The sequence below is a fragment of the Sapajus apella genome, unplaced genomic scaffold (assembly GCF_009761245.1).
Source record: "Sapajus apella isolate SASKATOON/1434 unplaced genomic scaffold, GSC_monkey_1.0 scaffold2, whole genome shotgun sequence".
NCBI classification, from domain to species: domain Eukaryota; kingdom Metazoa; phylum Chordata; class Mammalia; order Primates; family Cebidae; genus Sapajus; species Sapajus apella.
This window is the reverse complement of record NW_022436942.1, coordinates 12,067,401-12,091,568: the sequence shown is the minus strand read 5'-3', so window position 1 is coordinate 12,091,568 and position 24,168 is coordinate 12,067,401. Positions and strand designations below refer to the sequence as shown.

Below are 24,168 nucleotides of genomic sequence, written 5' to 3'. Positions count from 1 at the left end.
GAAATAATATATACTTTGTTGGGCTAAACAAGATAAAATGATTAAAGCACCCTGCCCAGTGCCTGATCCACAGTAAACAGTTGGCACATGGCAGTAGTTGTTATTATTGTTATCTTCCTTCTATATTTGCACATCTCCATTAGAAAATATAGTCATGCAAAAACAAGCAACGGGGAAAAGATTCCCTGTTTAATAAATGGTGTTGGGGAAAACTGGCTAGCCAAGTGCAGAAAGCAGAAACTGGACCCCTTCCTGACACCTTACACTAACATTAACTCCAGATGGATTAAAGACCTAAACATATGACCTAACACCAAAAGAACCCTAGAAGAAAACCTAGGCAAAACCATTCAGGACATAGGCATAGGCAAGGACTTCATGCCACCAAAAGCAATGGCAACAAAAGCCAAAATAGACAAATGGGATCTAATTAATCTCCAGAGCTTCTGCACAGCAAAAGAAACAATCATTAGAGGGAACTGGCAACCAACAGAATGGGCAAAAATTTTTGCAATCTACCCATCTGACAAAGGGTTGATATGCTGAATCTACAAAAAACTAAACAGATTTACCAGAAAAACCCATTCAAAAGTAGGCAAAGGATATGAACAGCCACTTCTCAAAAGAAGACATATATGAGGCCAATAAACATATGAAAAAATGCTCATCATCACTGTTCATTAGATAAATGCAAATCAAAACCACATTGAGATACCATCTCACGCCAGTTAGAATGGCAATCATTAAAAAATCTGCAGACAACAGATGTTGGAGAGGATGTGAAGAAATAGGAACACTTTTACACTGTTGGTGGAAGTATAAATTAGTTCAAACATTGTGGAAGACAGTGTGGTGATTCCTCAAGGATCTAGAAATAGAAATTCCATATGACCCAGCAATCCCATTACTGGGTATATACCCAAAGGACTATAAATCGTTCTGTTATAAAGACACATGCACATGTATGTTCACTGAGGCACTGTTTACAATAGCAAAGACCTGGAACCAACCCAAATGCCCATCAATGATAGACTGGACAAGGAAAATGTAGCACAAATACACCATGGAATACTATGAAGCCATAAAAAACGATGAGTTCGTGTCCTTTGTAGGGACATGGATGAATCTGGAAACCATCAAACTGACACAAGAACAGAAAATCAAACACCGAATGTTTCCATTCATAGGTGGGTGTTGAACAATGAGAACACACGGATACAGGGAGGCGAGCATCACACACTGGGGTCTGTTGGTGGGGGGAGTTAGGGGAGGGACAGCAGGGGGTGGGGAGTTGTGGAGAGATAGCATGGGGAGAAATGCCAGATATAGGTGACAGGGGGATGGAGGCAGCAAACCACCTTGTCATGTATGTACCTATGCAACAATCCTGCGTGATCTGCACATGTACCCCGGAAACTAAAGTACAAATTAAAAAAAAAATATAGTTATGGTCATGGTAAACCAACAAACTTATAAACATGATTGTTTTTGGACAAGCTGTTTCTCCTTCTAGGATATATTTGCAGGCCCCAACTGGATGAATTGGTGTTAATATGTGTAGGAATATAGACTACATTGTAAAACCTATCTATATTACAAATAATGAAAATGTATTCAAGATCAGACCTTTTTCATAAATGATGGACTACACTTGGTAAACTTAAAAAAAAATGATTGACCCAAATTTTAGAAAATTGCATGCATTATTTAAAAACTATGATGTTGGAGGAATAGAATGATTGAGAAGAAAATTGGTCACTTAAACTCTGCTATGAAAGATTGATTTTTTTTTTTTTGCTTGCAGTGATCTTGCAAAGCCAGTGGCTACTGGGTAATGAATACTGGGGCTTTATTAATTTATGAAGAGCAGGAAAGGGTTAGCGTATCTGCATTGCAGCTAATTCTTCTCAAGTAACATGTTAAAAAAATCAAGATGATGAAATGGGAGCAATTTGTCAATTTAAACAAACGTTCTTTTTATGGGCTTCCTGGAGTGGTCTTGCATTAAATTTCTAGGTCTAATTGGGTGGTAACAAAATTAAAGAGCAAAGAAGCTCGGGTGACCTGGTGGCATTTTTGGTAATCTATGACAAATGTTGTAAGGTAGTTTTAAATGTCCTTAAAAATACTGTAGGATTGGGCATGGTGGCTCATGCCTGTAATCCCAGCACTTTGGGCAGCCAGGGTGGGCAGATCACTTGAACCCAGGAACTTGAGACCAGCCTGACCAACATGGTGAAACCCTGTCTCTACTAAAAATACAAAAACCAGCTGGGTGTGGTGGCTCATGTCTGTAGTCCCAGCTACTCAGGAGCCTGAGGCAGGAGAATTGCTTGAATCTGGGAGGCAGAGGTTGCAGTGAGCCGAGATTGTGCCACTGTACTCCAGCCTGGGTGACAGAGTGAGACTCTGTCTCAAAAAAACCGAAAACCAAAAACCAAAATATTCTAAGTGCCTTATACTATATGTTAATGATAAAATAGGTTATATAGAGAGGTTACTGTGTGCCAGACACTATGGCAAGTGCTTAACTTACATCATTTGCTTCTTAGAAAAACCCCTATGAAGTTATTCGAGGTGGCTCACACTTATAATCCTAGTACTTTGGGAGGCCGAGGTGGGGGGATCAAAGGTCAGGAGTTCGAGACCAGCCTGCTCAACATGGTGAAACCCTGTCTCTACTAAAAATACAAAAATTAGCTGGATGTGGTGGTGCATGCCTATAGTCCCAGTTACTGAGGAGGCTGAGGCAGGAGAATCACTTGAACCTGGGAGGTGGAGGTGGCAGTGAGCCAAGATTGTGCCACTCCAGCCTGGCGACAGAGCAAGGCTCCTTCTCAAGAAACAACAACAACAAAAAAAAACAAAAAAAGAAAAACCCTTATGAGGTAGTCACTTTTGCTGTCCCAATTTCTGGATGAACAAACTGAGGCAATGAACGTACCCAAGTTTACATGGCCACTGACTCTGGGAGCCAGGTTTCAAACCCAGGCAGCTGTACATTTTAGCCTCTATTCTGTGCTTTCATTATATCTAGAATTTCCAGAGCATTTTCACCTGTTGAGTAGAGTAAACGTGATATTTGAGCATCATATATTTTGGAAACTTGTCAGGGAGACTAAGAATAGTGTTTGCGGATTTTTTATTGCGTGGTGTAAATTTTAGTCAAAATAACCATTTGTAAATACATCTGCTAATTTATCTTGTAGTTGGATAAAAAGTCCTTTTCTAATGAGTGGGATGGTATGGCTTCTTTCTTGACATGATGAGCTCATGATTTTCTTTCTTTTTAAAGTTCATGCTGACTGTCAAATGTGTACAGAGCCCCATGCTAGCTGCAGGCAGGGGAGGAGAGAGATACAACAATGAGTAAGACTTAGTTCCTGTGTTCACAGGAGTTTATGATGTATTGAGAGGAAAGAGACTGCCTATGAATAATACAAGGGCATGGATGAATCAGGTGTGGGGGAGAGGAGAAGTGTACCATCTGGAACACAGGTGTTAAGGAAGGTAATTTTTTTTTTTTTTTGAGATAGGGTCTGTCACCCAGGCTGGAGTGAGGTGGCGTGATCTTGGCCCACTGTGATCTCCACCTCCTGGGTTCAAGTGATTCTTGTGCCTCAGCCACCTGAGTATCTGGGATTACAGGCACATGCCACCATGCCTGGCTAACTTTTGTATTTCTAGTAGAGATGGGGTTGTGCCATGTTGCCTAGGCTGGTCTTACAAACTCCTCTTCTCAAGTGATCTACCTGCCTCAGCCTCCCAAAGTACTGAGATGACAGAAATGAGCCTCCACACCTGGCTGGGAAGGTACCATTTTAGAATGTCAGATCAGCAGTTTCCCAAGCTGGTATTCTTCATGTGCCATGGATAAAATTAAAATATTTACTGAGAGCCTAGTTTGTATTGGGTCCTGTGCCAGAAAATTACTTTGAATTTTTAAAAGATACACTGTGGATACTTAGTTTTCAAGTATCAGGAAGGTTTAAAATTTAGTGAAACGAGGTAATTTTTTAAAAAGATATCATCTGTCCTCCTCAGGAGCTTGCATATCTGATTGATGCTGGCATTGGGCCACACTGACGCAATGCCAAGTGACACTCTGTTGTAAGCACGGACTAAAGACAGTGGTAATTAACAGTGCTGGTGCTGCTATATTAAGTACATGAGTATAACAGCCTTCCTTACACTGTTTTTAGAAGAGAAGGAGAACATAGAAAGTATATTTAGTAAGAGCTGTCTGTTTCCTTAGGAGTTTTTCTCTACTACCAAAACTTTAGATTGGCTTTCAAAAACAAGACATAAATTTGACCATTACCAAGGCCTGCTATTACTGATGGATTCTTATATATTTATGATGGTGAAGATAAAAGTGAATGTAAATCACTGGATATGCTACCTTTTGAAATGCTGAGGCCTATACTGAGTGACATACCATGAAATTCCTCTTACCCTGAAATGTCAGTCACCTGTATAATTCAGGAGACATGCACATTCCTTTTCATGTAGATTCTGACGTGATTTGAAATCCCTTTACATTCACTCCTCTATAATTCAACCACAGCTGAGTGTTCTGTTAACCTTTATCTTTAGAACGTAGTAGGAGAAAACATTTGATGATTCCGTTAAATGTTTCTTTTAAGTTTTTAATATTGACTTTTGAAATACAATGCCGAGGCCGGGCGCGGTGGCTCACGCCTGTAATCCCAGCACTTTGGGAGGCTGAGGCAGGTGGATCACGAGGTCAAGAGATCGAGACCATCCTGGTCAACATGGTGAAACCCCGTCTCTACTAAAAATACAAAAAATCAGCTGGGCATGGTGGCGCATGCCTGTAATCCCAGCTACTCAGGAGGCTGAGGCAGGAGAATTGCCTGAACCCAGGAGGCAGAGGCTGCGGTGAGCCGAGATCGTGCCATTGCACTCCAGCCTGGGCAACAAGAGCGAAACTCCGTCTCAAAAAAAAAAAAAAAAAAAAAAAAAAAGAAATACAATGCCGATTCTGTCTACACAGGTCTAAGTTTTACTTGTGGGAGTTAAGCTGCTTAGTATGACTTTTTGGCTCACATTTTTTTCTTTTTGGTTCTTTGAACTGCCTTGAAAATAAGTTTCATTTGAAGAAATAAAATTCTCAGCTACTTCATGGTGTTTCTAGAAAAAGCAGTAACAGAAAAGCGTATGTGGAAGCAGGAATTATGAAGTTTAGCTATTAAAAAAGACATTTTCAAAAGGAGGTTCTGTGAAGAATCTCGAGTCTCTACTTTCTTTTTTACAATTAAACTTGAAATTTATTGCAAAATAAGACTACTGTAGCAGCGCCTCATTGCACTGGAATATAACCAATGTAACCATAGAGAAATCACAAGGAAATAAATTCATGAAAAAACTCATAAGCATTTAGTTATACATGCACACACATAGTCATGCATAAATATATTTTTTAAACTTTCAGATGATGACTTGGACTCAGCTTAATTACATGAACTTCTAATACCTGTCCTGGACTCTTAATGAGAATGATCTAAAGATAATTTAAGATTAAAAAAAATTTTTTTTTGAGACAGTGTCTCACTTTGTCACCAAGGCTGCAGTATGGTGACATGATCACGGCTCACTGCAGCCTTGACCTCCTTGGCTCAGGTGATCTTCCCAAGTAGCTGGGACTACAGCCATGTGCCACCATGCCTGGCCAGTTTTTTATTTTTTATTTTTTTGTCGAGACAACATTTTGCCATGTTGCCCAGGCTAAGATTCTTAATAAATACATGAAAATTTGATTTCTTCAGAATACTCTTTTTATTTTTCATTTTTTTATTTTTTGAGATGGAGTCTCTCTCTTTTTTGCCCAGGCTGGAGTGTACAGTGGTACAATCTTGGCTCACTGCAACCTCTGTCTCTTGGGCTCAAGCAATTCTTGTGCCTTAGCCTTCCAAGTAGTGGGATTATAGGCATGCACCACCACACCTGGCTAATTTTTTTATTTTTATTTTTAGTGGAGATGGGGTTTCACCATGTTGGCCAGGCTGGTGTCAAACTCCTGACCTCAGGTGATCTGCCTGCCTTGGCCTCCCAAAGTGCTGGAATTACAGGTGTGAACCCTGGTACCTGGGTCCAGAATACTCTTTTTAAAGTCAATAGAGTGTAATACGTGTTAGAAATATTCTTAATGAAGACTGACACTAAAAGGATTTCTTTGCTTAAATTTCAGTTTATCTGAAAACATAACAACTCAAACTATTGTCTAAACATTGCAGTTAGCCAACATTTATACTGGATTGAGAATTTTAATAGAGTAATAAGACTCTCTGAATATCACTTAAATTGGCCTCAGAGAATTCTAGGGTTGGAATCTGCTCTACTGGTATTGCTAGTCCAGCCTCACCTCATTTTTAAATATTCTTTCACAGCACCCCTGACTGCTGAGCTTGCAGCCTTTACCTGAGAACTCCAAAGGAGAAGACATTTATGATCTCCTAAGGCTGGATTTTATATTATAGTTACAGCATTCTTCTTTTCCCTCATCCCTTCCCCTCCCCTTCCCCCCTCCCCTCCCCCCCTCTCTCTCTCTCTCTCTCTCTCCCCCCCCCTCTCCCCCTCCCCTTTCTTTCTTTCTTTCTTTCATCAGGGTGTCGCTCTGTCACCCAGGCTGGAGTACAGTAGTGTGATCATGGCACACTGCAGTCTTGAAATCCCAGGCTCTCACATGATCCTCCTGCCTCAGCTTCCTGAGTGGCTGGGACTACAGGTGTGAGCCACCATGCCCAGCAGAGCATTCTGAAATTTTGTCGACATCTGCCTTATCACAGTTCCCACTTAGCAGTTCTAACATAGCCCTTTGGAGCAAACACAAAACTAATTTCACAGTTTCTACCAAGTGAGGGCACCAGAGGATTATGCGATGAGGACCTCAGTGGGTTGTCCTGGTGAGTCAGACTCACCCTGTGGGTCAGGGCCTGGGTTCTGTGCTGGAAAGACCCCTGGGATGATTGCTCACAGCACCGTTTTAGCCTCTAGTACAGCAACAGCAAACACTGTATTGAGCACCTGCTTTGTGCCATGACTTTCATTACGTCATTTAATTCTCACAATAACTCAAATATCGTTCATTCTAAAGATGAGGAAACTGAAACCCAGACATTAAGTAACTTGCTCAAGGACATACAGGGAGCAAGTACTGGCACTGGAATTCTAACCTTTGTCTGCCACATCGCCTCCTGGAAGGTCTCAAGGGGGGTAATGATCTGTGTCCCTTCAGACATCTCCCCATCGGCCCACATGTTCTGCATTGTTTCTTCTGAATGAACTTAGCCTGGAGAGTGAAGGCTTCCAGGCCTGCCAAGCCAACATTACTGTTGATTCTAATCTCTCTCCTCTTCCCAGTACTTCTCTCTTCTCACCACCAAAATTAAGCATATGACATTCAAAGGCATCACCTTTCTCCTGTCTAGGGACACATATTTCTAAGCCAAATGAATCTACCTCAACAGATATGAGAAACCTCTCCTTTCATACCTCTCCTCAATGGGGTCAAAGAATCTTAGGGCCTGGGATGGGGCTCATGCCTGTAATCCCAGCACTTTGGGAATTCGAGGTGGGCAGATCATTTGAGGTCAGGAGTTTGAGAACAGCCTGGGTAAATGGTGAAACCCCATCTCTATTGAAAATACAAAAATTAGCCAGGCATGGTGGTGTGTTCCTGTAATCCCAGCTACTTAAGAGGCTGAGGCATGAGAATCACTTGAGCCCGGGAGGTGGAGATTGCAGTGAGCCGAGATCCCACCACTGCATTCCAACCTGAGCAACAGAGCGATACTGTGCCTCAAAAGGGGGGAAAAAAAAAAAAAAAAAGGAATCTCAGAATGGCTTGGTGTAAGGTTGGGGAATCCAAGCTAAGTGGTTCATCACGACCAGGTTAAACAATGATTTCATCTTCTGCAGTGATGAGTATGAGTCTTCCAGTTGTATTCCTGATGTAGAAGTAAACAGGTGAATACCACAACCGTAAGAAGAGCATACAGGAGCCTGTAATCTCAGCACTTCGGGAGGCTGAGGCAGGTGGATCACCTGAGGTCGGGAGTTCGAGACCAGCCTGACCAACATGGAGAAACCCTGTCTCTACTAAAAATACAAAATTAGCCGGGTGTGGTGGCGGGCGCCTGTAATCCCAGCTGCTTAGGAGGCTGAGGCAGGAGAATTGCTTGAACCTGGGAGGCGGAGGCTGTGGTGAGCCAAGATCGCGCCATTGCACTTCAGCCTGAGCACCTAGAGCAAAACTCTGTCTCAAAAAAAAAAAAAAAAAAAAAAAAAAAAAGCGTAAATGAAATTTGTCCTTGGCCTGTTTTCAGGCAAAATTTAACAGCTCAATGAAATGGAGCTCTGGGAAAACAATGCAACATACATGATATTTAAGAGGTAGCAGAATGGTATCTCTCCAGTTATTCACATGGTATTTTAAAGGACCTTTCACACAGTCCTTGTCACTACTCACTCAGTAAACTGTAAACTCCTTGAAGGTAGAGTACGTACTGTGTTCATCGTTTTATCTCTCATAGGTCTTAGTACAGTGCCTTTCCCACAGCATCTGATTAATAATTTTTTAAATGAATAAATCAATGAAGAAAAGAAATATACAAATGTCTTTATATGGTCAATATCAATCCAGCTCAAGTAGTAGTGAGTCAGTTTCGGTCATTTTGAAGCAAGAAAACACTTCACGGGAAATACCAGGACAAGAATAATGATATGATTTCCAAAATCTCTGGTTAGTTATGCATCTGAGGTTACATGGATCCGGCAGCAGTTTTAAGTACATTTCCATATGACATTCTGAATGTGATTTGGTGTTGGAATTTTAAAGCCTCTCTGTCCATGCTTGACAGAATCCTTTCTCTAAAATTAACAAAATACAAAAGCTACACCTTATTTTCTTAAAAGATGCCTGTATTTAAATAGAGAAATTATCTTTATGACTAAAAGAAGGAAATCATATGAATAGAAAATATCCCATGTATGTAGTGTGATCTGTCGGATAATTGTAAAGTTTTTTCTTTCCCCTCAATTTCCTCCTGCTGCCCTGCCCCTGTGTCTCTGTCATGAGGGGGAATCTGTTTATGAGCTCTGTCTTGGATAATGAGTTGAGGAAACGGCTTTTTTTTTTTTTTTTTGAGATGGAGTCTCACTCTGTCACCAGGCTGGAGTGCACTGATGCAATATCGGCTCACTGCAATCTCCACCTCCCAGGTTCAAGCGATTCTCCTGCCTCGGCCTCCCAAGTAGCTGGGATTACAGGTGTCACCACCACACCCGGCTAATTTTTATGTTTTTAGTAGAGAGAGTGTTTCACCATGTTGGCCAGGCCGGTCTCAAACTCCTGATCCCGTGATCTGCCTGCCTCAGCCTTCCAAAGTGCTGAGATTACAGATGTGAGCCACTGCACTCGGCCTTGAAGAAACTACTTATGAAGTCCCTACTTTTAGTAGTTCTGAGGAAAAGTGTTAACTTCTTATGGAACTGGGCACAGATTTGTCCACTTAGGGGATGCCACTTTCACTATTCAGGAGCTGTTCACACGCACTCAAAAACTGGGATGAGAGAGGAGGAAGAGTGGCTTTTATGCCACCAGACCCCCACTCTTTTTATCATCACAGGTGCAAAATGTCCCCATCTCCTGCCCAATGGGAGACAGCACTAGATCTGGTGGTCTAGTGAGATCTCCTCCAATGCTCAGCTTGTGTGCTCATGAGCAACTTGCCAGGGAACCCCGCAGCTGTACAGATGAGTTCAGGCCCACTTCCCCAGAGCTGGCAGGCTCCCTGTGGTCTGTCTCGCCTCACAGCAGGCCTCCAGGGCTTTTTCTCTTGGTAATTGTCCGTCCCTGAAGATAAGCACATAGGCACTTTTTATTTTAAGACTTACTGTTAAATGAAAGATAGCAGCATTAGGAAATCACACGTCTTAGACCCACTTCCCCTCTGGAAGCCCCTTGGGACGTAGTTTTTATTCCTTATGTTGGGCTTTCTTTTCTTTCCAACTTCTTTCTCCTTCTCCCATTAAAGGAAAAGTTCGCTCTCAAGGAAACCTCAGTCCCAGAATGTAGGCCTGAAGATGCAGCATATGCCAAATGGTTCATAATTTTTTTTGTTCAGTCTGGGAGCTCACATATGTGGGCAGTGTCCCCAGGTTATCAGCTCTGGGACATTTGGAGCATTTCCTCAAAGCCTTCATTTTCTTTAGTAATCCAAATAACAATATCTCATCCAATTCAAAGTGTTCATTGAGGCTTCCTTCCCCTAAATTCAGCGTAAGTCATAACCACTCTAGACTGTGGCAGTGTGTAATTTGCCCAAATGTGAATTTACTGATATTATTTGATTAGTAAAGATAACTTGATATAGTAAAGAGTGACGGTAAATTGGCCTGGCTCCTGAGATTCTCAGGCAAAGTCCATGCTGGCTTGAGTTCTCTGTAAGCTGACTTTAGATGACAGCTTTCACATTTGGAAAACAGTATTCCAGACATGAAATAAGAAATTGTGAGTCACACAATCAACATCATACTAGGCCTGTGCCATGGCTGCTTTTAGAGTATTGTGTTTTAGTGCTTATTTAATTATCTGTTTGCTATAAAAGTTGGCAGTCCTGACTTTCCTCTCCGATGTAAACAAAATAATATTGTCTAATTTCTTTGCTACTTATTGCCATAATAGCAGAAACTCTTAAATTTTATTTTAGAAACAGACTTAGATTTCCCTTGCAATAGATCTTAAAGGAGGTGAAATGGAATGTTCCTTTTGTAAGCCAGCAAGCTGTCACTACAGTAGGAAAAGTATTATAACTAAAGAAGAATCTAAAGAGAGGTCTTTTTATCAGTCATGATACATGGGTGAGTTGACAGCCTCGAGTCTAGATGTCAGCTTTTAGCAGTCCAGAAATTGATATCTTCAGGTTACTGAGTGCTGAGTCAACTCAGGGGTATTGACTGCTATTAACTGGTCAGTATATTCTCTCTACTGCAGCAGAGTCTATATGGGGAATCAAATGACAATCCAGAGTTTGCTTGGTGAGCATCATGTCAGAGCCAAAAAGAATTGGATGGTCTGAGTGGCATATGTCACAGCCCCAGGGGCAGGACGTCCTCCTCTCCATTCCAGAGACAGTGTTGTAGAGCAGAGCGGATTGCTTCTCCTCTTGGCTTGCCTAGTGCTGGAGACTGAGCATGAATAGCCTCTCTTGTTAAAATAGGACACAAAACCCTCTAAGGTTTGAGCAGATGAGAGGTCTGGAAGATGACACTGTGCATGCAATTACCAGCTTGTCTTCCTGGATTTTCCCTCTCCTGCCAGTTCCCTCTCTTTGACTTTGGGTGTTTATTAACCTCTTCAGCCCCAGGGTATATTGTGCCCTCTAAAATACTGAGTGAAGGGAAACATCAGACTTCTTCCTATTGTTCTCAGTACAGCTGAGATAGGCTGCAACAGCCAATGAATGTTTTATTAAAATTAATAGAAAGCTGAAGGATATAAACATGTACCAAAAGTGTAAAAAGTTGATGGTTGATGGAGGATAAATTTCTGTACCTGAGCTCGCAGCAAAAGGTTGAGAAATCTAAGCCAAGCAATTAGTCATGACCAGGTTAAACAATGACTTCATTTTCTAAAGTGATGCCTTTTCAAAGAGTACTGCCCTTTTTAAAGCATCTTTACCTCTGCCAGGCAGCTACAGCTGAATAGCTTGTATGTCCTTTATTAGCTTGCTTTACTTTTGCAGATGGCTTATCTCATTTTTAACAGATTCTTATTCAGTTCATTCTTAGGGTTGCACCATTTCTGACATTGTCCCTAAATTCTGGGGATGCTTCACAAAGCGTGGAATGTAATGATTACAATGATTATAAAATCCGTGTGTCAGAGTCATAGAAATGCCTTCATTTTCTGGCTTGTTTAGACTATCATTATAAAGGCATTTAAAAATATTCAATATTTTTTCAATTAATGGCAGCCATTTTTTTTTTTCTTTTGATACAGGGTCTTGCTCTGTCACCCAGGCTGGAGTGCATTGGCCCATCATAGCTAACTATAACCTTGAATTCCTAGGTTCAAATGATTCTCCTGCCTCAGCCTTTCAATTAGCTAGGACTGCAAGCATATACTACCACACTTGGTTAATTTTATTTTTGCAGAAATAGCATCTTGCTCTTTTGCCCAGACTAGTCTTGAACTAGTGGCCTCAAGCTATTGTCCGACCTTGGCCTCCTGAAGCACTGGGATTACAGGCCTGAGCCACAGCGCCTGACCCAGCAACTGTTTTTTGTCTTTATTTTTATTTCTGAGGTCATGTCTCACTGTTACCCAGGCTGGAGTGCAGTGGTGCGATAATGGCTCATTGCAGCCTTGACCTTCCTGGCCTCAGGTGATCCTCCCACCTCAGCCTCCTGAGTAGCTGGGACTACAGGTGTGTGCCATCATGCCCAGCTAATTTTTGTAGCTCTTTTTTTTTTTTTTTTGTAGAGATGGGATTTCACCATCTTGTCCAGGCTCAGCCATTGTTTTTCAAGTTCAAATTGTTTCATCTTTGGCCAAAAGGAAGGAGCCTGTTTATGGGACTCTTGTGTCCTTTTGACGTGACCCCATTAATTGTGGAACATTTCCTTTCTTTTTGAGGTAGTCAAATTGTTTCAGGGTCTTCTTTTATTTTTTTCTGGCCAGAACCTGAAACCAGTCACTCCTCAAAGGAGCTTTAGTTCCTTTGAGTGGGGAATGGTTTTCAGTGACCATAACCTGGGTGAAGAGGGTGTTTATTGCTGCTGAGTTGTCCTTCTAAACCTATTCAATGGATTTTTTTTTCTTTTTTTTTTTTTGAGACGGAGTCTTGCTCTGTCACCTAGGCTGGAGTGCAATGACACAATCTCAGCTCACTGCAACCTCTGCCTCCCAGGTTCAGGCAATTCTACTGCTTCAGCCTTCTGAGTAGCTGGGACTACAGGTGCCTGCCGCCATGCCTGGCTAACTTTTGTATTTTTGGTAGAGATGAGGTTTCACCATATTGGCCAGGCTGATCTTGAACTCCTGACATTGTGATCCGCCCACCTTGGCCTCCTAAAGTGTTGGGATTACAGACGTGAGCCACTGTGCTTAGCCGTATGTATTTTTTTTTTTTTGAAAAGAAAAAAAATGAGTTCATACTAGTGTTTCCCATATAAATATATTATTGCAGTATTTTAAAGAAAACTTACTTTTGTTGCACACTTATATTTTCTATTACACTGAAAACATCTCGGCTCCATTTGATGTTAGTGTAATTATTTTTGTGCTTCATCCTGTAGTGGTTATAAGAATTTAAGAAATAATAGGAATATTATTAATAACAAGAATACTACTGAATGAAATGTAAGATTTCTTTGCCTTTTTATTTGCTTTGGGAATATGTATCACTGTTGATGTAGAATCATAATATTGTGCTCTATGTCAACTTAAAATAATTATTTTTTCTGTGTTCATATGCTATCGGTGGGATAGTCCATTATGTTGATTGGTTTCCATTAATTTTCAATTGTTAGAGTTTTCTTTTACAATTTAAAAATGACTCATTTATTCATTTGTAGTCAGGGGCTAGGTCTGTTGCTCAGGCTGGAATGCAGGGGTGCAATCATAGCTCACTGCAGCTTTGAACTCCTGGTTTCAAGCCATCTTCCAGGCTTCCAGAAGAAAAGTGTTCCTATTTCAACCAGTTTCAAAAAGTAATAGTTCCTCATCTCTCCAGTCAGACTTCAGTAGTTCTGAACTATTAGCCATCATTCCGGTTTAAAAAAAAAAAAAAAGAAAAGTCACAAGTGTGAGCACCATGTCTGGAGTCTGGACTATTTTATATATTTTCAAAATTTATGTTTTCTTTTTAAGAGATAGGGTCTTGCTATGTTGCCCAAGCTGGCCTCAAACTCTTGGGCCTAAGCAATTTTCCCACCTCAGCCTGCCAAGTGGCTGTGACTATAGGCATGCAACATCATGTCTATGTTTTTTTTTTAAATTCAATTTGTTAATATTATTAATATAATGCTATTCTAGAGCCAAAACTAAGAAGGCACATCAAGAGAGGACTCAGTTTTCCATTCTTGTTTCCTCCACAGTATTCCCTCTCCCATACAAGTTTTTGGTTTATCCATCTAGTGTCTCTTTTTATAAATATTAGCAAACACAAATATCTTTATATCCCCTCCAGACCCTTTCTTTCATCCATTTTTATGATAAACATTCCATTAGTGAATATTGACGTTTGAGAATGACTTTTCTTCTTCTTTTTAACCGTAACGATGGCTAATAGTTCAGAACTACTGAAGTCTGGCTGGAGAGATGAGGACTATTACTTTTTAAAAGAAACACTTTTTTTTCTGGAAGCCCATTTTTTTCTGAAAGAAACAATTTTTTTCTTCATTTTCTTCGCGCCTCTCTAAGCTGTCAGGAAATAATTCAGCGCAATTCGGGCTGAAGCGTGTGCTTCGTGTGCTCCGCCGCCTGCGGTCAGATCACAGTCCCTTCCGAGGCTGCTCGGAAGAGGGAGTAGGGGACGCTTGCCTTCGCTGGTGTTCTGCCCCTGAGGCTGACGCCCCTCGTTACTCCCTCCATTCCCTCCCATATCTGGGAGAAGCACAGACATCTCTCTCTCTCTGCTTTTGGTCTTCTAACGCAGTTGCTCGCCCACCAGCTCCCTGGCTCTGCCACTCCCGGGCGGGCACGGGGGAGCTGGGGCCTCCCCGCCTGCGCACGGCGGTGCTGGGATTGGGGGCGGGCGCGCCGCCTCTGTCTCCCGCGCGCTCGCTGGCTCCCGCCCTCCCCGCCTCCTGCGATCTCCTGCCTCAGCCTTGCAGGCTCCGCACTGCAGATGCCCGCTGGCTTCCCCGCGCTCGGCGGCTCCCGCGGTGCCCCGCAAGTCCCGGTGACCCTCCAGCACGGGCCGCGCGCTCCTTTTTCCCAGGGGCCGGTCAGCCGCCGAGAGCGGATCGCACTCCCCCAACACTGAGAGCGCATCCGCTCAGCTGGTGGGGCAGCGGGGACCGAGGCAGACGGTGGCCGTGCCGGAGCCCGGGCGCTCCCGGATGCGGCAGGACAAGCTGACCGGCTCTCTGAGGCGCGGTGGAAGATGCCTGAAGCGGCAGGGCGGCGGCGTGGGCACCATCCTGAGCAATGTGCTCAAGAAGCGCAGCTGCATTTCTCGGACCGCGCCCCGGTTGCTCTGCACCCTGGAGCCGGGTGAGGACCCGGGGCTGCAGATGGGGCGCTGGAAAGTAGCGCCGGGACTGCCTGCGCTTCTGCCTTAGCCTGACTCCGAATAGGCCGGGGAAGGTCCGCGTGCCACCCGGTGCTGGGCACCGCATTGGCACCTGCGGGGCGCGATCGGGCTGGGAGGGCAGACGCAGGCCTGGATGGGGCAGTGGCCTCCCCAGGCGCTGAGAACCTGCCGCTTTCACCGCTGCCCGCGGACCCCCACCCTGCGGCCTATGAGCTCGGTTTTCTCGGTGTGGCGGGGAAGCGCGAGTGGCTGCCCGGGCTATCAGAGGCCGCACCACCTATTGTGCTCTGGGCTCGCGGGAAGCCAGACCTTGCGAGAGGTGTGTGTGGGCGGAGAGAGAGACAGGTTTGACACTGAAGGTCGTAGGGGGAAGGCAGTGGCTGCAAAGGCAAAATCGGGTGTATTTTCCTGCAGCATGAGTGCCAGGGTCAACTCGAAAAGGAGCCTGTAATTTGTGAGTGCGGGTGGGGAGCAGCGGGAGATCCTTTTCATAGGTGAAGTCCGGAAGCGAGCCTGGCTGTGCTAGGCAAGGCCCTCCCAGCCGTCAGCCTGTGTTTACCGCTCCTTGCTTCTCCAGGCTGCATAACTCCGTGTTGGCTCCGTCACCCGGCATCCCTCCCTGGGATTTTAAGAGCCCGGCCGTAGCGCGGGTTCCTGGGCACGGAGGTTTCTAGCAAGGAGTGGCCACAGAGGGTGTCGGCTGTCCTCTCATTGGTGCGTGGCGCTCACCTGTCCCCTGGAGTGGCACCGGCTGGGCTCCAGGCGGGTTCAAGGTCCCTGGACCCCGCCCCCCAGCGCCTTAGGGACCTGCTGTAGAGCTGCAGGAGAATGGAGGCAGCGAAACCCAAAGGCGGGGGATGTGGCGCTGCCTTTCCCAACCTCGTGGTTTCTTTGTTTTTCTCCCCTAGGAAGTGTCTAGTTGCAGAGGCTGTCGTATTTATTCACCGTCTTCCTTTACTTCTTCTAATTCTTTTTTAAAAATTTCCTTCCCACATTAAAAGTGTTTTTGTATTTCTGAATCCAGAACAGCTGTGATTATCAGATGAAACATAAACCTTCTCTCTGCCCTTATTCTGTTAGAAGAAAAGGGGGGTGAAAGTGACCTGGTTTAAGCTTTTGCATGCAGGCGGCGAATCATCAGTTTCAGTTAAATCCTCTTGCTCATTTTTGATCATGAAAGGATAGTTGTGGTTTTGGCCAACTAACTCCCTCTGGATTTCACTGTGGGAAGGCAATCGACATGACACTCAGCAGGTGCCCTGGAAAAGTCAGAGGAGCATATTCGGTTAGACACACAGGGAATCCTTTTAGTGCTGCAAGAGTAAGTCAGCGCAAGACTGAATTTCCTGGTCTTTGTTATAAAGCAAACGTCATGATTATACGCTCCTCCATTCAGCACCCCGAGTCTGGACAGCAACTTCACATCAATGTCTCTTGCAGAGTGCCTTAAAGTGTGCGGTAGGGCTGGAAACGCTCCTGTGGCCATTGTGTCACCATTCTACCTTTGGGCAGGACTTCATTTAAACTACTTCAGAGAGAGGCGGATCCATGGGGTACTTAATATTCCTTCGGAGAAAAAAATCTTATCCATCCAGGCAGTGTATGGCATGGCCCTGAAGCTTTGAAAAAAAGTATCAAGGCATTGATTGGATGCCTGAGATTCTCTGCCATAGCTTACTTTGGAAACCTAGGACCCAGCTCATACATTTACAGCGCTCTTCCAGGATTCCAAGAACATCTGCATATTGTCATGGGCTTGCAAAAATCAGATACATCTCTTTCCAGCTTCTTGACTCCGTGTGTGTGTGTGTGTGTGTGTGTGTGTGTGTGTGTATTTTTTTTTTTTTTAAAAAAGACCAGTCTACTTGATTACTTACTATTATTTCATAAATTCTGATGATTCTGAAGATTGCTCATATTCATACCAACCCCTAGGAAGTGGAAGTTGTGGAGAAGTTTTCAGTACACCTCATTTGCAATCAACAACCTTAGAAACAAAAATGCCATCATTTGACTTCTGCAATTTGGAAAACTCAATGTTATTGATAACATTTGGCATTTCTTAGTCCTTAAACTTTTGAGCAATAATTCCTTTAAAAGAATGGGGCCTGGTGCAGTGGCTCATGCCTATAATCCCAGCATTTTAGGAGGTTGAGGCAGGTGGATCGCTTGAGGTCAGGAGTTTGAGACCAGCCTGGCCAACATGATGAAACCCTGTCTCTACCAAAAATACAAAAATTAGCTGGGCATGATGGCATATGCCTGTAATCTGAGACGTTCGGGAGGCAGAGGTGGGAGGATCACTTGAGCCCAGGAGTTCAAGGCTGCAGTGTGCTATGATCGTGCCTGTGAATAGCCACTGTACTTCAGCCTGGGTGCTATACTGAGACTCTATCTCTTAAAAAGAAGAAAAGGAGTTGAGACTGAGATAGGTTAGATAAATTGTTTCAGCCTAGGAACCAAGTTGAATGGAGGACTGTGTGACTCCAAGCCTGTGGTGTCATTTTTTTTTTTTTTTTTGTGGTACTCCAGGCATCTATGTAAACCATCATCATATGTAGTAAGGCATATTCTATTGCTGTAGGGTATTTTTGTATTTTAATAATCGATATACTTACCTTTTAGTAAAATAGACTAAAATTTAGTAAAAATACATGCTTTTAAAAAATTCATGATGATTCAGTAGAATCAAGCTTTTACTTGTATTTTTGATCCAACTTGTTATAGTCTCCCAAAATAACATCTGTGTATGTATTTTTCTTTCAGGAGTTGATACAAAGTTGAAATTCACTCTTGAGCCATCTTTAGGTCAAAATGGTTTTCAGCAGGTAACTTTGGTTTTGAAAACACTCTTCTTTTGGGGGTACCAACAGGGTACATTGAGATATATTCTCAAAGTGGGAATAATGTGTTGATATGCATATGAAGATGACTCATTTCAAAAGTATTTCAGGTAAAGTAGCTTTTGAGCTACAAGTGGCCTGGTTTATATTTGCAATGAAAAATTTTACACTTTCTATTAATGGTACATGTGTGAAAAAGTTTTAAAATTAATAAATTTCACACCTGTACCATAATGTCTATTATTGTGGACCCTATAATATATGTTTTGGCTTATTAACCAGCGCTTCCCAACCATTTTATGTGTGCTGCAAAGGGGTCACAGATGTGTTAAGGGTGCCCAATGGGTGGGATGTGGCACAGTAATAGCCATGGACCGATCACTTCTGTCTGAAAGAAGCTTTGACTGTTTTCTCCATTGTGCTGTGCAAATTTCAACAAACACTGTGAATGTCAAGATTGAAAAGGGGAAAAGATTGAAAAGTGCTTATCTAGGTCACCATGATCACTTCCCAAGATTTCTTCTTTGTTCCTAGTGGTATGATGCTCTCAAGGCAGTTGCCAGGCTGTCCACAGGAATACCAAAGGAATGGAGGAGAAAGGTAAGGAGGACTCATAGGACTAGAATACGGAAGGATCATCACTGTCCTTCTTTAAAGTCTCTGGAATGTCAAAAAGTATATTCTAGGTTTAGTTATTTGAAACCTATCTTGATTATTCATTCATGCAATAAATATTGATTGATTATTCTGTGCCAAGTTATGTTCCAGGTACTAGGGATACAGCAGTGAAAAAAACAAAACAGACCAAAGTTTTTGTCCTCATGGAGCTTACAATGAATAAGATATAAAGTATGTCAGATGGTAATGAGTACCATGGATAAAAATAAAATGTAGAGAGAAATAAGGAGTGTTTAGGAGAAAAGGGGTAAGAAGGTGGAATTTTAAATAGCAAAGTGACATTCGAGTGGGCCCCTGAAGGAAGTGAGAAGCCAGCCATGCAACTACCTGTGGGGAGATCCTCCAGACAGAGGGAACAGCCAGTGCAAGCACCCCCTCAGCCTTCAGGCGGGAGCATCTCGTGCCTCACCTCTCAATTGCATTCAAGCAAAGATGGGGTGCGGCAAGGCTGAGGCACAGTGAACAAAGAGGGAAGAAATAAGAGAGGGGGTCATAGAGGTGATGTGGTGGGTTGGGGTGTGGCAGATTGTGGAGAACCTGGTAGGCTACCATAGGACTTGGACTTTCGGTCAGTTTGAGCTAGGAAGCATTGGGAAGTTTTGAGCAGGGGAGTGACATGATCTGACTTTTTTATTATGAATGGAATACTCTGGCTACTGACTTGAGAATATGAGAGACAAAGGCTGAAGTAGGGAGACGAGTAGGAGACTTGCAGTAGCTCAGGCAGGAGATGTATCAGGGTTGTGGTAGTGGAGATGGAGATCCTAGATATATTTTGAAGGCTGAACTGACATGAATTCCTATTGGACTGAATATAAGGTATAAAAGGAATGTAAAAGATGACTTCAAGATTTTGGCCTGAGTGATTGGGAGGTAGAGTTACTGTTTACTCAGATGGCAGAAGGAGACGTGTGTGTGTGTGTCTGTATGTGTAGGTAGGGTGGGTGGTGGAGCAAGTAATTGGTTTTGGATCTGTTGAGATGCCTATTAGATATCTAATTCGAAGGTATCAAGCAAACATTTGAATATATGCTTCTAATGTTAGGAGAGAAGTCTGACTGGAGATATAAATCAATGTTGTTCCTGCTAAATTATGTTTAAATACCAAAACTTGAAATACATGCTTAGGATATTAATTATGAGTCTAATCTTTATATTTCTAGAATTTGAGCACTGAGGGTTCCATATATATATATATATATATATATATATATATATATATATATATGACATTATGAAATACAACTTTCAGAAACAGATTTTTCTGGATAAGATAATCAAAGGAGTAAAAATATCCAGTGGCTCTTTCAAAAAACTTATTCATTATGAGAGCCCATCTGTCAGTTTTGTGTACGTGTGTGAGAGAGAGGGATGATTTAAATGCAGAGGGCACTCTATGGTGAAAAAAGCCCCATTCGCCATGAGTGGCCAGATGGCTCTTGCCGAAGTATGGAGAGCAATTCAGAGCCAAGTAAAACAGGCTTATGGAATTATATAGGTTATTCAATGAACAGAAATAAAATTTCAAAATCTTCTTGGTTTGTCTTCCTAACAGTATCCCTGGTGCCTGGATTGCTGCTTGAAATATAGTAGGAACTCAACAAATATTTACTGAACGAGTAAATAGAAGCCCCGAGATAGTGCAATTCAGTAAATCAAAAATTTCAATGAGGCTCTTACAGATTTCGACTTAGGAGTGATGTCTGGTCTAGGGACACTTCTTTTCTTGTTGAATGCAATAACTACTTTCTAATAAAGATGAAATTATGTATTCTACTTTGGCATTCTTCTTTGTCTATGTAATGTTTTAGGTTTGGTTGACCTTGGCAGATCATTATTTGCACAGTATAGCCATTGACTGGGACAAAACCATGCGCTTCACTTTCAATGAAAGGAGTAATCCTGATGACGACTCCATGGGAATTCAGATAGTCAAGGTAATACCCCTGAACTGGGCCTGTCATCCTAATACAGAAGAAAGACTCTAAGAGCCAGTTGGTTTTTGGATAGAGGATCAGATGATCTCTACCTTCTGGTCTGAATGTCTGTGTATTTTCTGCCTTCTCATTTCATTAGCTTTTTCGTGGGGAACCTTGACAATGTGTTGTCTGCGTAAATTTAAATGTTAGTGAATGAGCTAACATTTAAGAAGAAAATGTTAGCGAATGAGCTTTCATTCATATGCAACTTATTAGTCTTCCTCACACCACAGGAAGGACCTTTTATCATGGGTCAATGCTACCAACTGGATTTTTATGTAAAAGTCACTGATTGAAAAAGTTAAGTATATTTCATATGAGAATCATTTGGTTCTTATTAGGGTCTTTGATAGTTTCTTAATGCCATTTTCTTTTTCTTTTTTTTTTTTTTTTGAGACGGAGTTTCACTCATGTTACCCAGGCTGGAGTGCAATGGCACAATCTTGGCTCACCGCAACCTCCGCCTCCTGGGTTCAGGCAATTCTCCTGCCTCAGCCTCCTGAGTAGCTGGGATTACAGGCACGTGCCACCATGCCCAGCTAATTTTTTTGTATTTTTAGTAGAGACAGGGTTTCACCATGTTGACCAGGATGGTCTCGATCTCTTGACCTCATGATCCACCCGCCTCGGCCTCCCAAAGTGCTGGGATTACAGGCTTGAGCCACCGCGCCCGGCCTTTAATGCCATTTTCTGAAGACAGGTTCACAGGTGGGTCCGTTCCAACCAAATGCTTGTGGGTTCAAGCCAGCTGTGTAGGCAGCTGTGGTTTGCCTACCTGGATTATTACAACTGAACAGAGCCTGGTGCTAAAAGCCGAGGATGCTGATTCTGATTCCAGTATTATCCTCTTACATAAGGCTCTAGCACATGGGTTTTGATTTTATATGAGTACATTACAGTGTGATGCTAAACTGGGGCTTTAAAAGGAAAGTTGTTTCATCCAAATTTTGGCCACCTCAAGATGGCTAATGTTTTGGCATGTTTGGAGTTTTTTTTTTTTTTTTTGTAAGGAGAAAGTACTAACTAAAACGAGCTACTTTTTGTTCTAACTTGGTCTGTTTCAGACAAATGCTAAAAAAGTTATGCAATTTTACATTGTGTACTAAAAAGCCTTTGCATTATTCACATTTCAGCTATATATTTGGAATTTTAGAATATGTTTCACAGAGATGAAGTATCTCATATTTGAAATATTTCCTTTCTGTCTAACTGGTGAATTAAGCCAATGCATCGTTGTAACGATCCTGTTATTAAGAAGATCTTTTATTTTCTCATTGAAGTGAATGCTATGTCAGTAAATGACTTCAGCTGTTGAAAATTATAGTCCCTGCTTAGTAATTAAATTACAGATATTGCCTTCACTAAATATTAAAGCATAGCAAATATTTCTTTCTTATATAAATTCATAAAACAATTCTAATAGAATGATTTTTTCTCTTTATAATCACATTTTTTGCTATTTTGATTTCACTCCTTTATGTTATTTTGAGTTTTGATAGCTAAATATACTTTTTTGTAGAAAGAACAAATGTTAGCCTCAAGCATACATGTATTGGGATGACTATTGTTTTATCTGAGAAGTATTATTAAAACAAACTATCAATTTATATGAAATTATAATATAATTATTGTTGATTCTGGGCTGCTTTTTGTGGTGATCCTAGAAACATTTTAAGTTGAAAATTTGCCTGGCTGAAATTTCCCTTGCAAATCTCTCTTAAACAGCATATTACAAAATATTAAGAAAAAGAAAGCTAAAAATGCATTTTAGCTCATATGTATAAGCCACATGTACATTTTAAAAAAATAAAATTTATGTTGATAATTTGACTCTGTTTATTGAGTCAAAAAATAACTAAAGGTATTTTTTTGGAAAGAATTTATTTTTGAAAATATTGTTTCCCTTCCATTTTAGGACCTTCACCGCACAGGCTGTAGTTCTTACTGTGGCCAAGAGGCTGAGCAGGACAGGGTTGTGTTGAAGCGGGTGCTACTGGCCTATGCCCGATGGAACAAAACTGTTGGGTACTGCCAAGGCTTTAACATCCTGGCTGCACTAATTCTGGAAGTGATGGAAGGGAATGAAGGGGACGCCCTGAAAGTAAGTAGCAGGCTCTGACAAAAGCAGAGGACATTCTTCTGAGAGTGAGAAATCGGAACTATAATCTCTCTTCCTTGATGTCTCATCCTTTTCCAAACCTTTGTAATGACCTATGATAGCATTTCCTCCAGGTTAAAGTCATGTCAAGTGACAGACTCATGTAGCTGCCAACTGTGAGACAAATGATTATGTGTTTAGTCTCATTTGTAAGACATCATATTTTTAAAGCAAGTTAAATATTAATTGTATTAATTATTCATTGCTATTTAACAAATTAGCTGCTTAAAACAGCAAACATGTATTACCTTACAGTTTCTTTGAGTCAGAAATCTAGGCACAGCTTAACTGCCTCAAGGTCACATCACTGTGGTGGTTAAACTGTTGGTTAGGGCTGCGGTCTTGTCTGGAGGCTCAATTGCGGATGGGCTTTGGCTTTCAAGTTTGTTTATGTGGTTGTTGGTGAGATTTAATTCTTCACAGGCTGTTGGACTGAGGTCACAGTCCCTTGGTGGCTGTTGGCTGGAGGCCTTTAATAGTTCCTTGCCATGTGGGGTCTCTCCATCTCTCAACCCAGTAGCTGGCACCCCCAAAGTGAACAAGAGAGTAAAAGATGGTGAGCAAGGCGAAAGAGTTTAAGTTACAGATTTATAGCCAAACATCCAAAGTGATATTCCACTATATTTCCATATTCTGTTCTTTAGAAGCCAGTAACCAGGTTCAGCTCATAGTCAAGGGGAAGGGTTCATACAAGGGTGTGACTGGGGGTGGGGTCATGTTAGAACTGCCTCCCACACTAGTTATGCTTAATTATGATTGGATTGCCTTATTAGGTTGCTTTACTCCTTCTTATTTGGAGCAATGTATGGAGGAGTTGGGCTGAGAGTGAGTGTCAGTGGAAGGTGTTTGCATGGAGAAGCATTATGGAATTGACTTGTATTAATATCTTTTAATCTTTGATGCCTAGGACCTTTATTAGTTAAAACAAATTTTGGAAACATGTTGAGATGGAGCACTAGTGATGTAAACTTATTGGTTTGCAAGTGAGTCAGTGTGTCACCAGAAATAGAGTGCTTATGAGAAATGAAGCATTTTAAATGTGAAGACTAATGCCAGTTTGCTTAAGGCAATATGGGGTTATTAATTCATATTTGAACCTTTAAACTGCTGTTGATTTCAATGCTTTGTGATGTATGTGATAGTTACTTTGTCTTCCTGTTCAAGAACCGCCCCCCAACAACCCTACTGCCAACAACCTGTGTTTGACTATGGTGAATACCTTACTG

General features: G+C 42.0%; 1 protein-coding gene across 4 annotated transcripts in view; it reads left to right on the top strand.

The window, feature by feature from the left end:
* TBC1D30 (TBC1 domain family member 30) overlaps nucleotides 1-24,168 on the top strand; it is a 99,632-nt gene that overhangs the window by 29,310 nt on the left and 46,154 nt on the right. For 2 of the 4 annotated variants that reach the window (XM_032288388.1, XM_032288381.1), the window contains exons 3-6: nucleotides 18,051-18,112; nucleotides 18,662-18,727; nucleotides 20,617-20,742; nucleotides 22,700-22,885. In XM_032288388.1, the coding sequence (XP_032144279.1) occupies nucleotides 18,051-18,112; nucleotides 18,662-18,727; nucleotides 20,617-20,742; nucleotides 22,700-22,885 (440 nt within the window). Of the gene's footprint in view, nucleotides 1-14,063; nucleotides 15,245-18,050; nucleotides 18,113-18,661; nucleotides 18,728-20,616; nucleotides 20,743-22,699; nucleotides 22,886-24,168 lie in introns of those variants that run through there. The other 2 variants (XM_032288395.1, XM_032288405.1) reach the window with 2 other exon arrangements.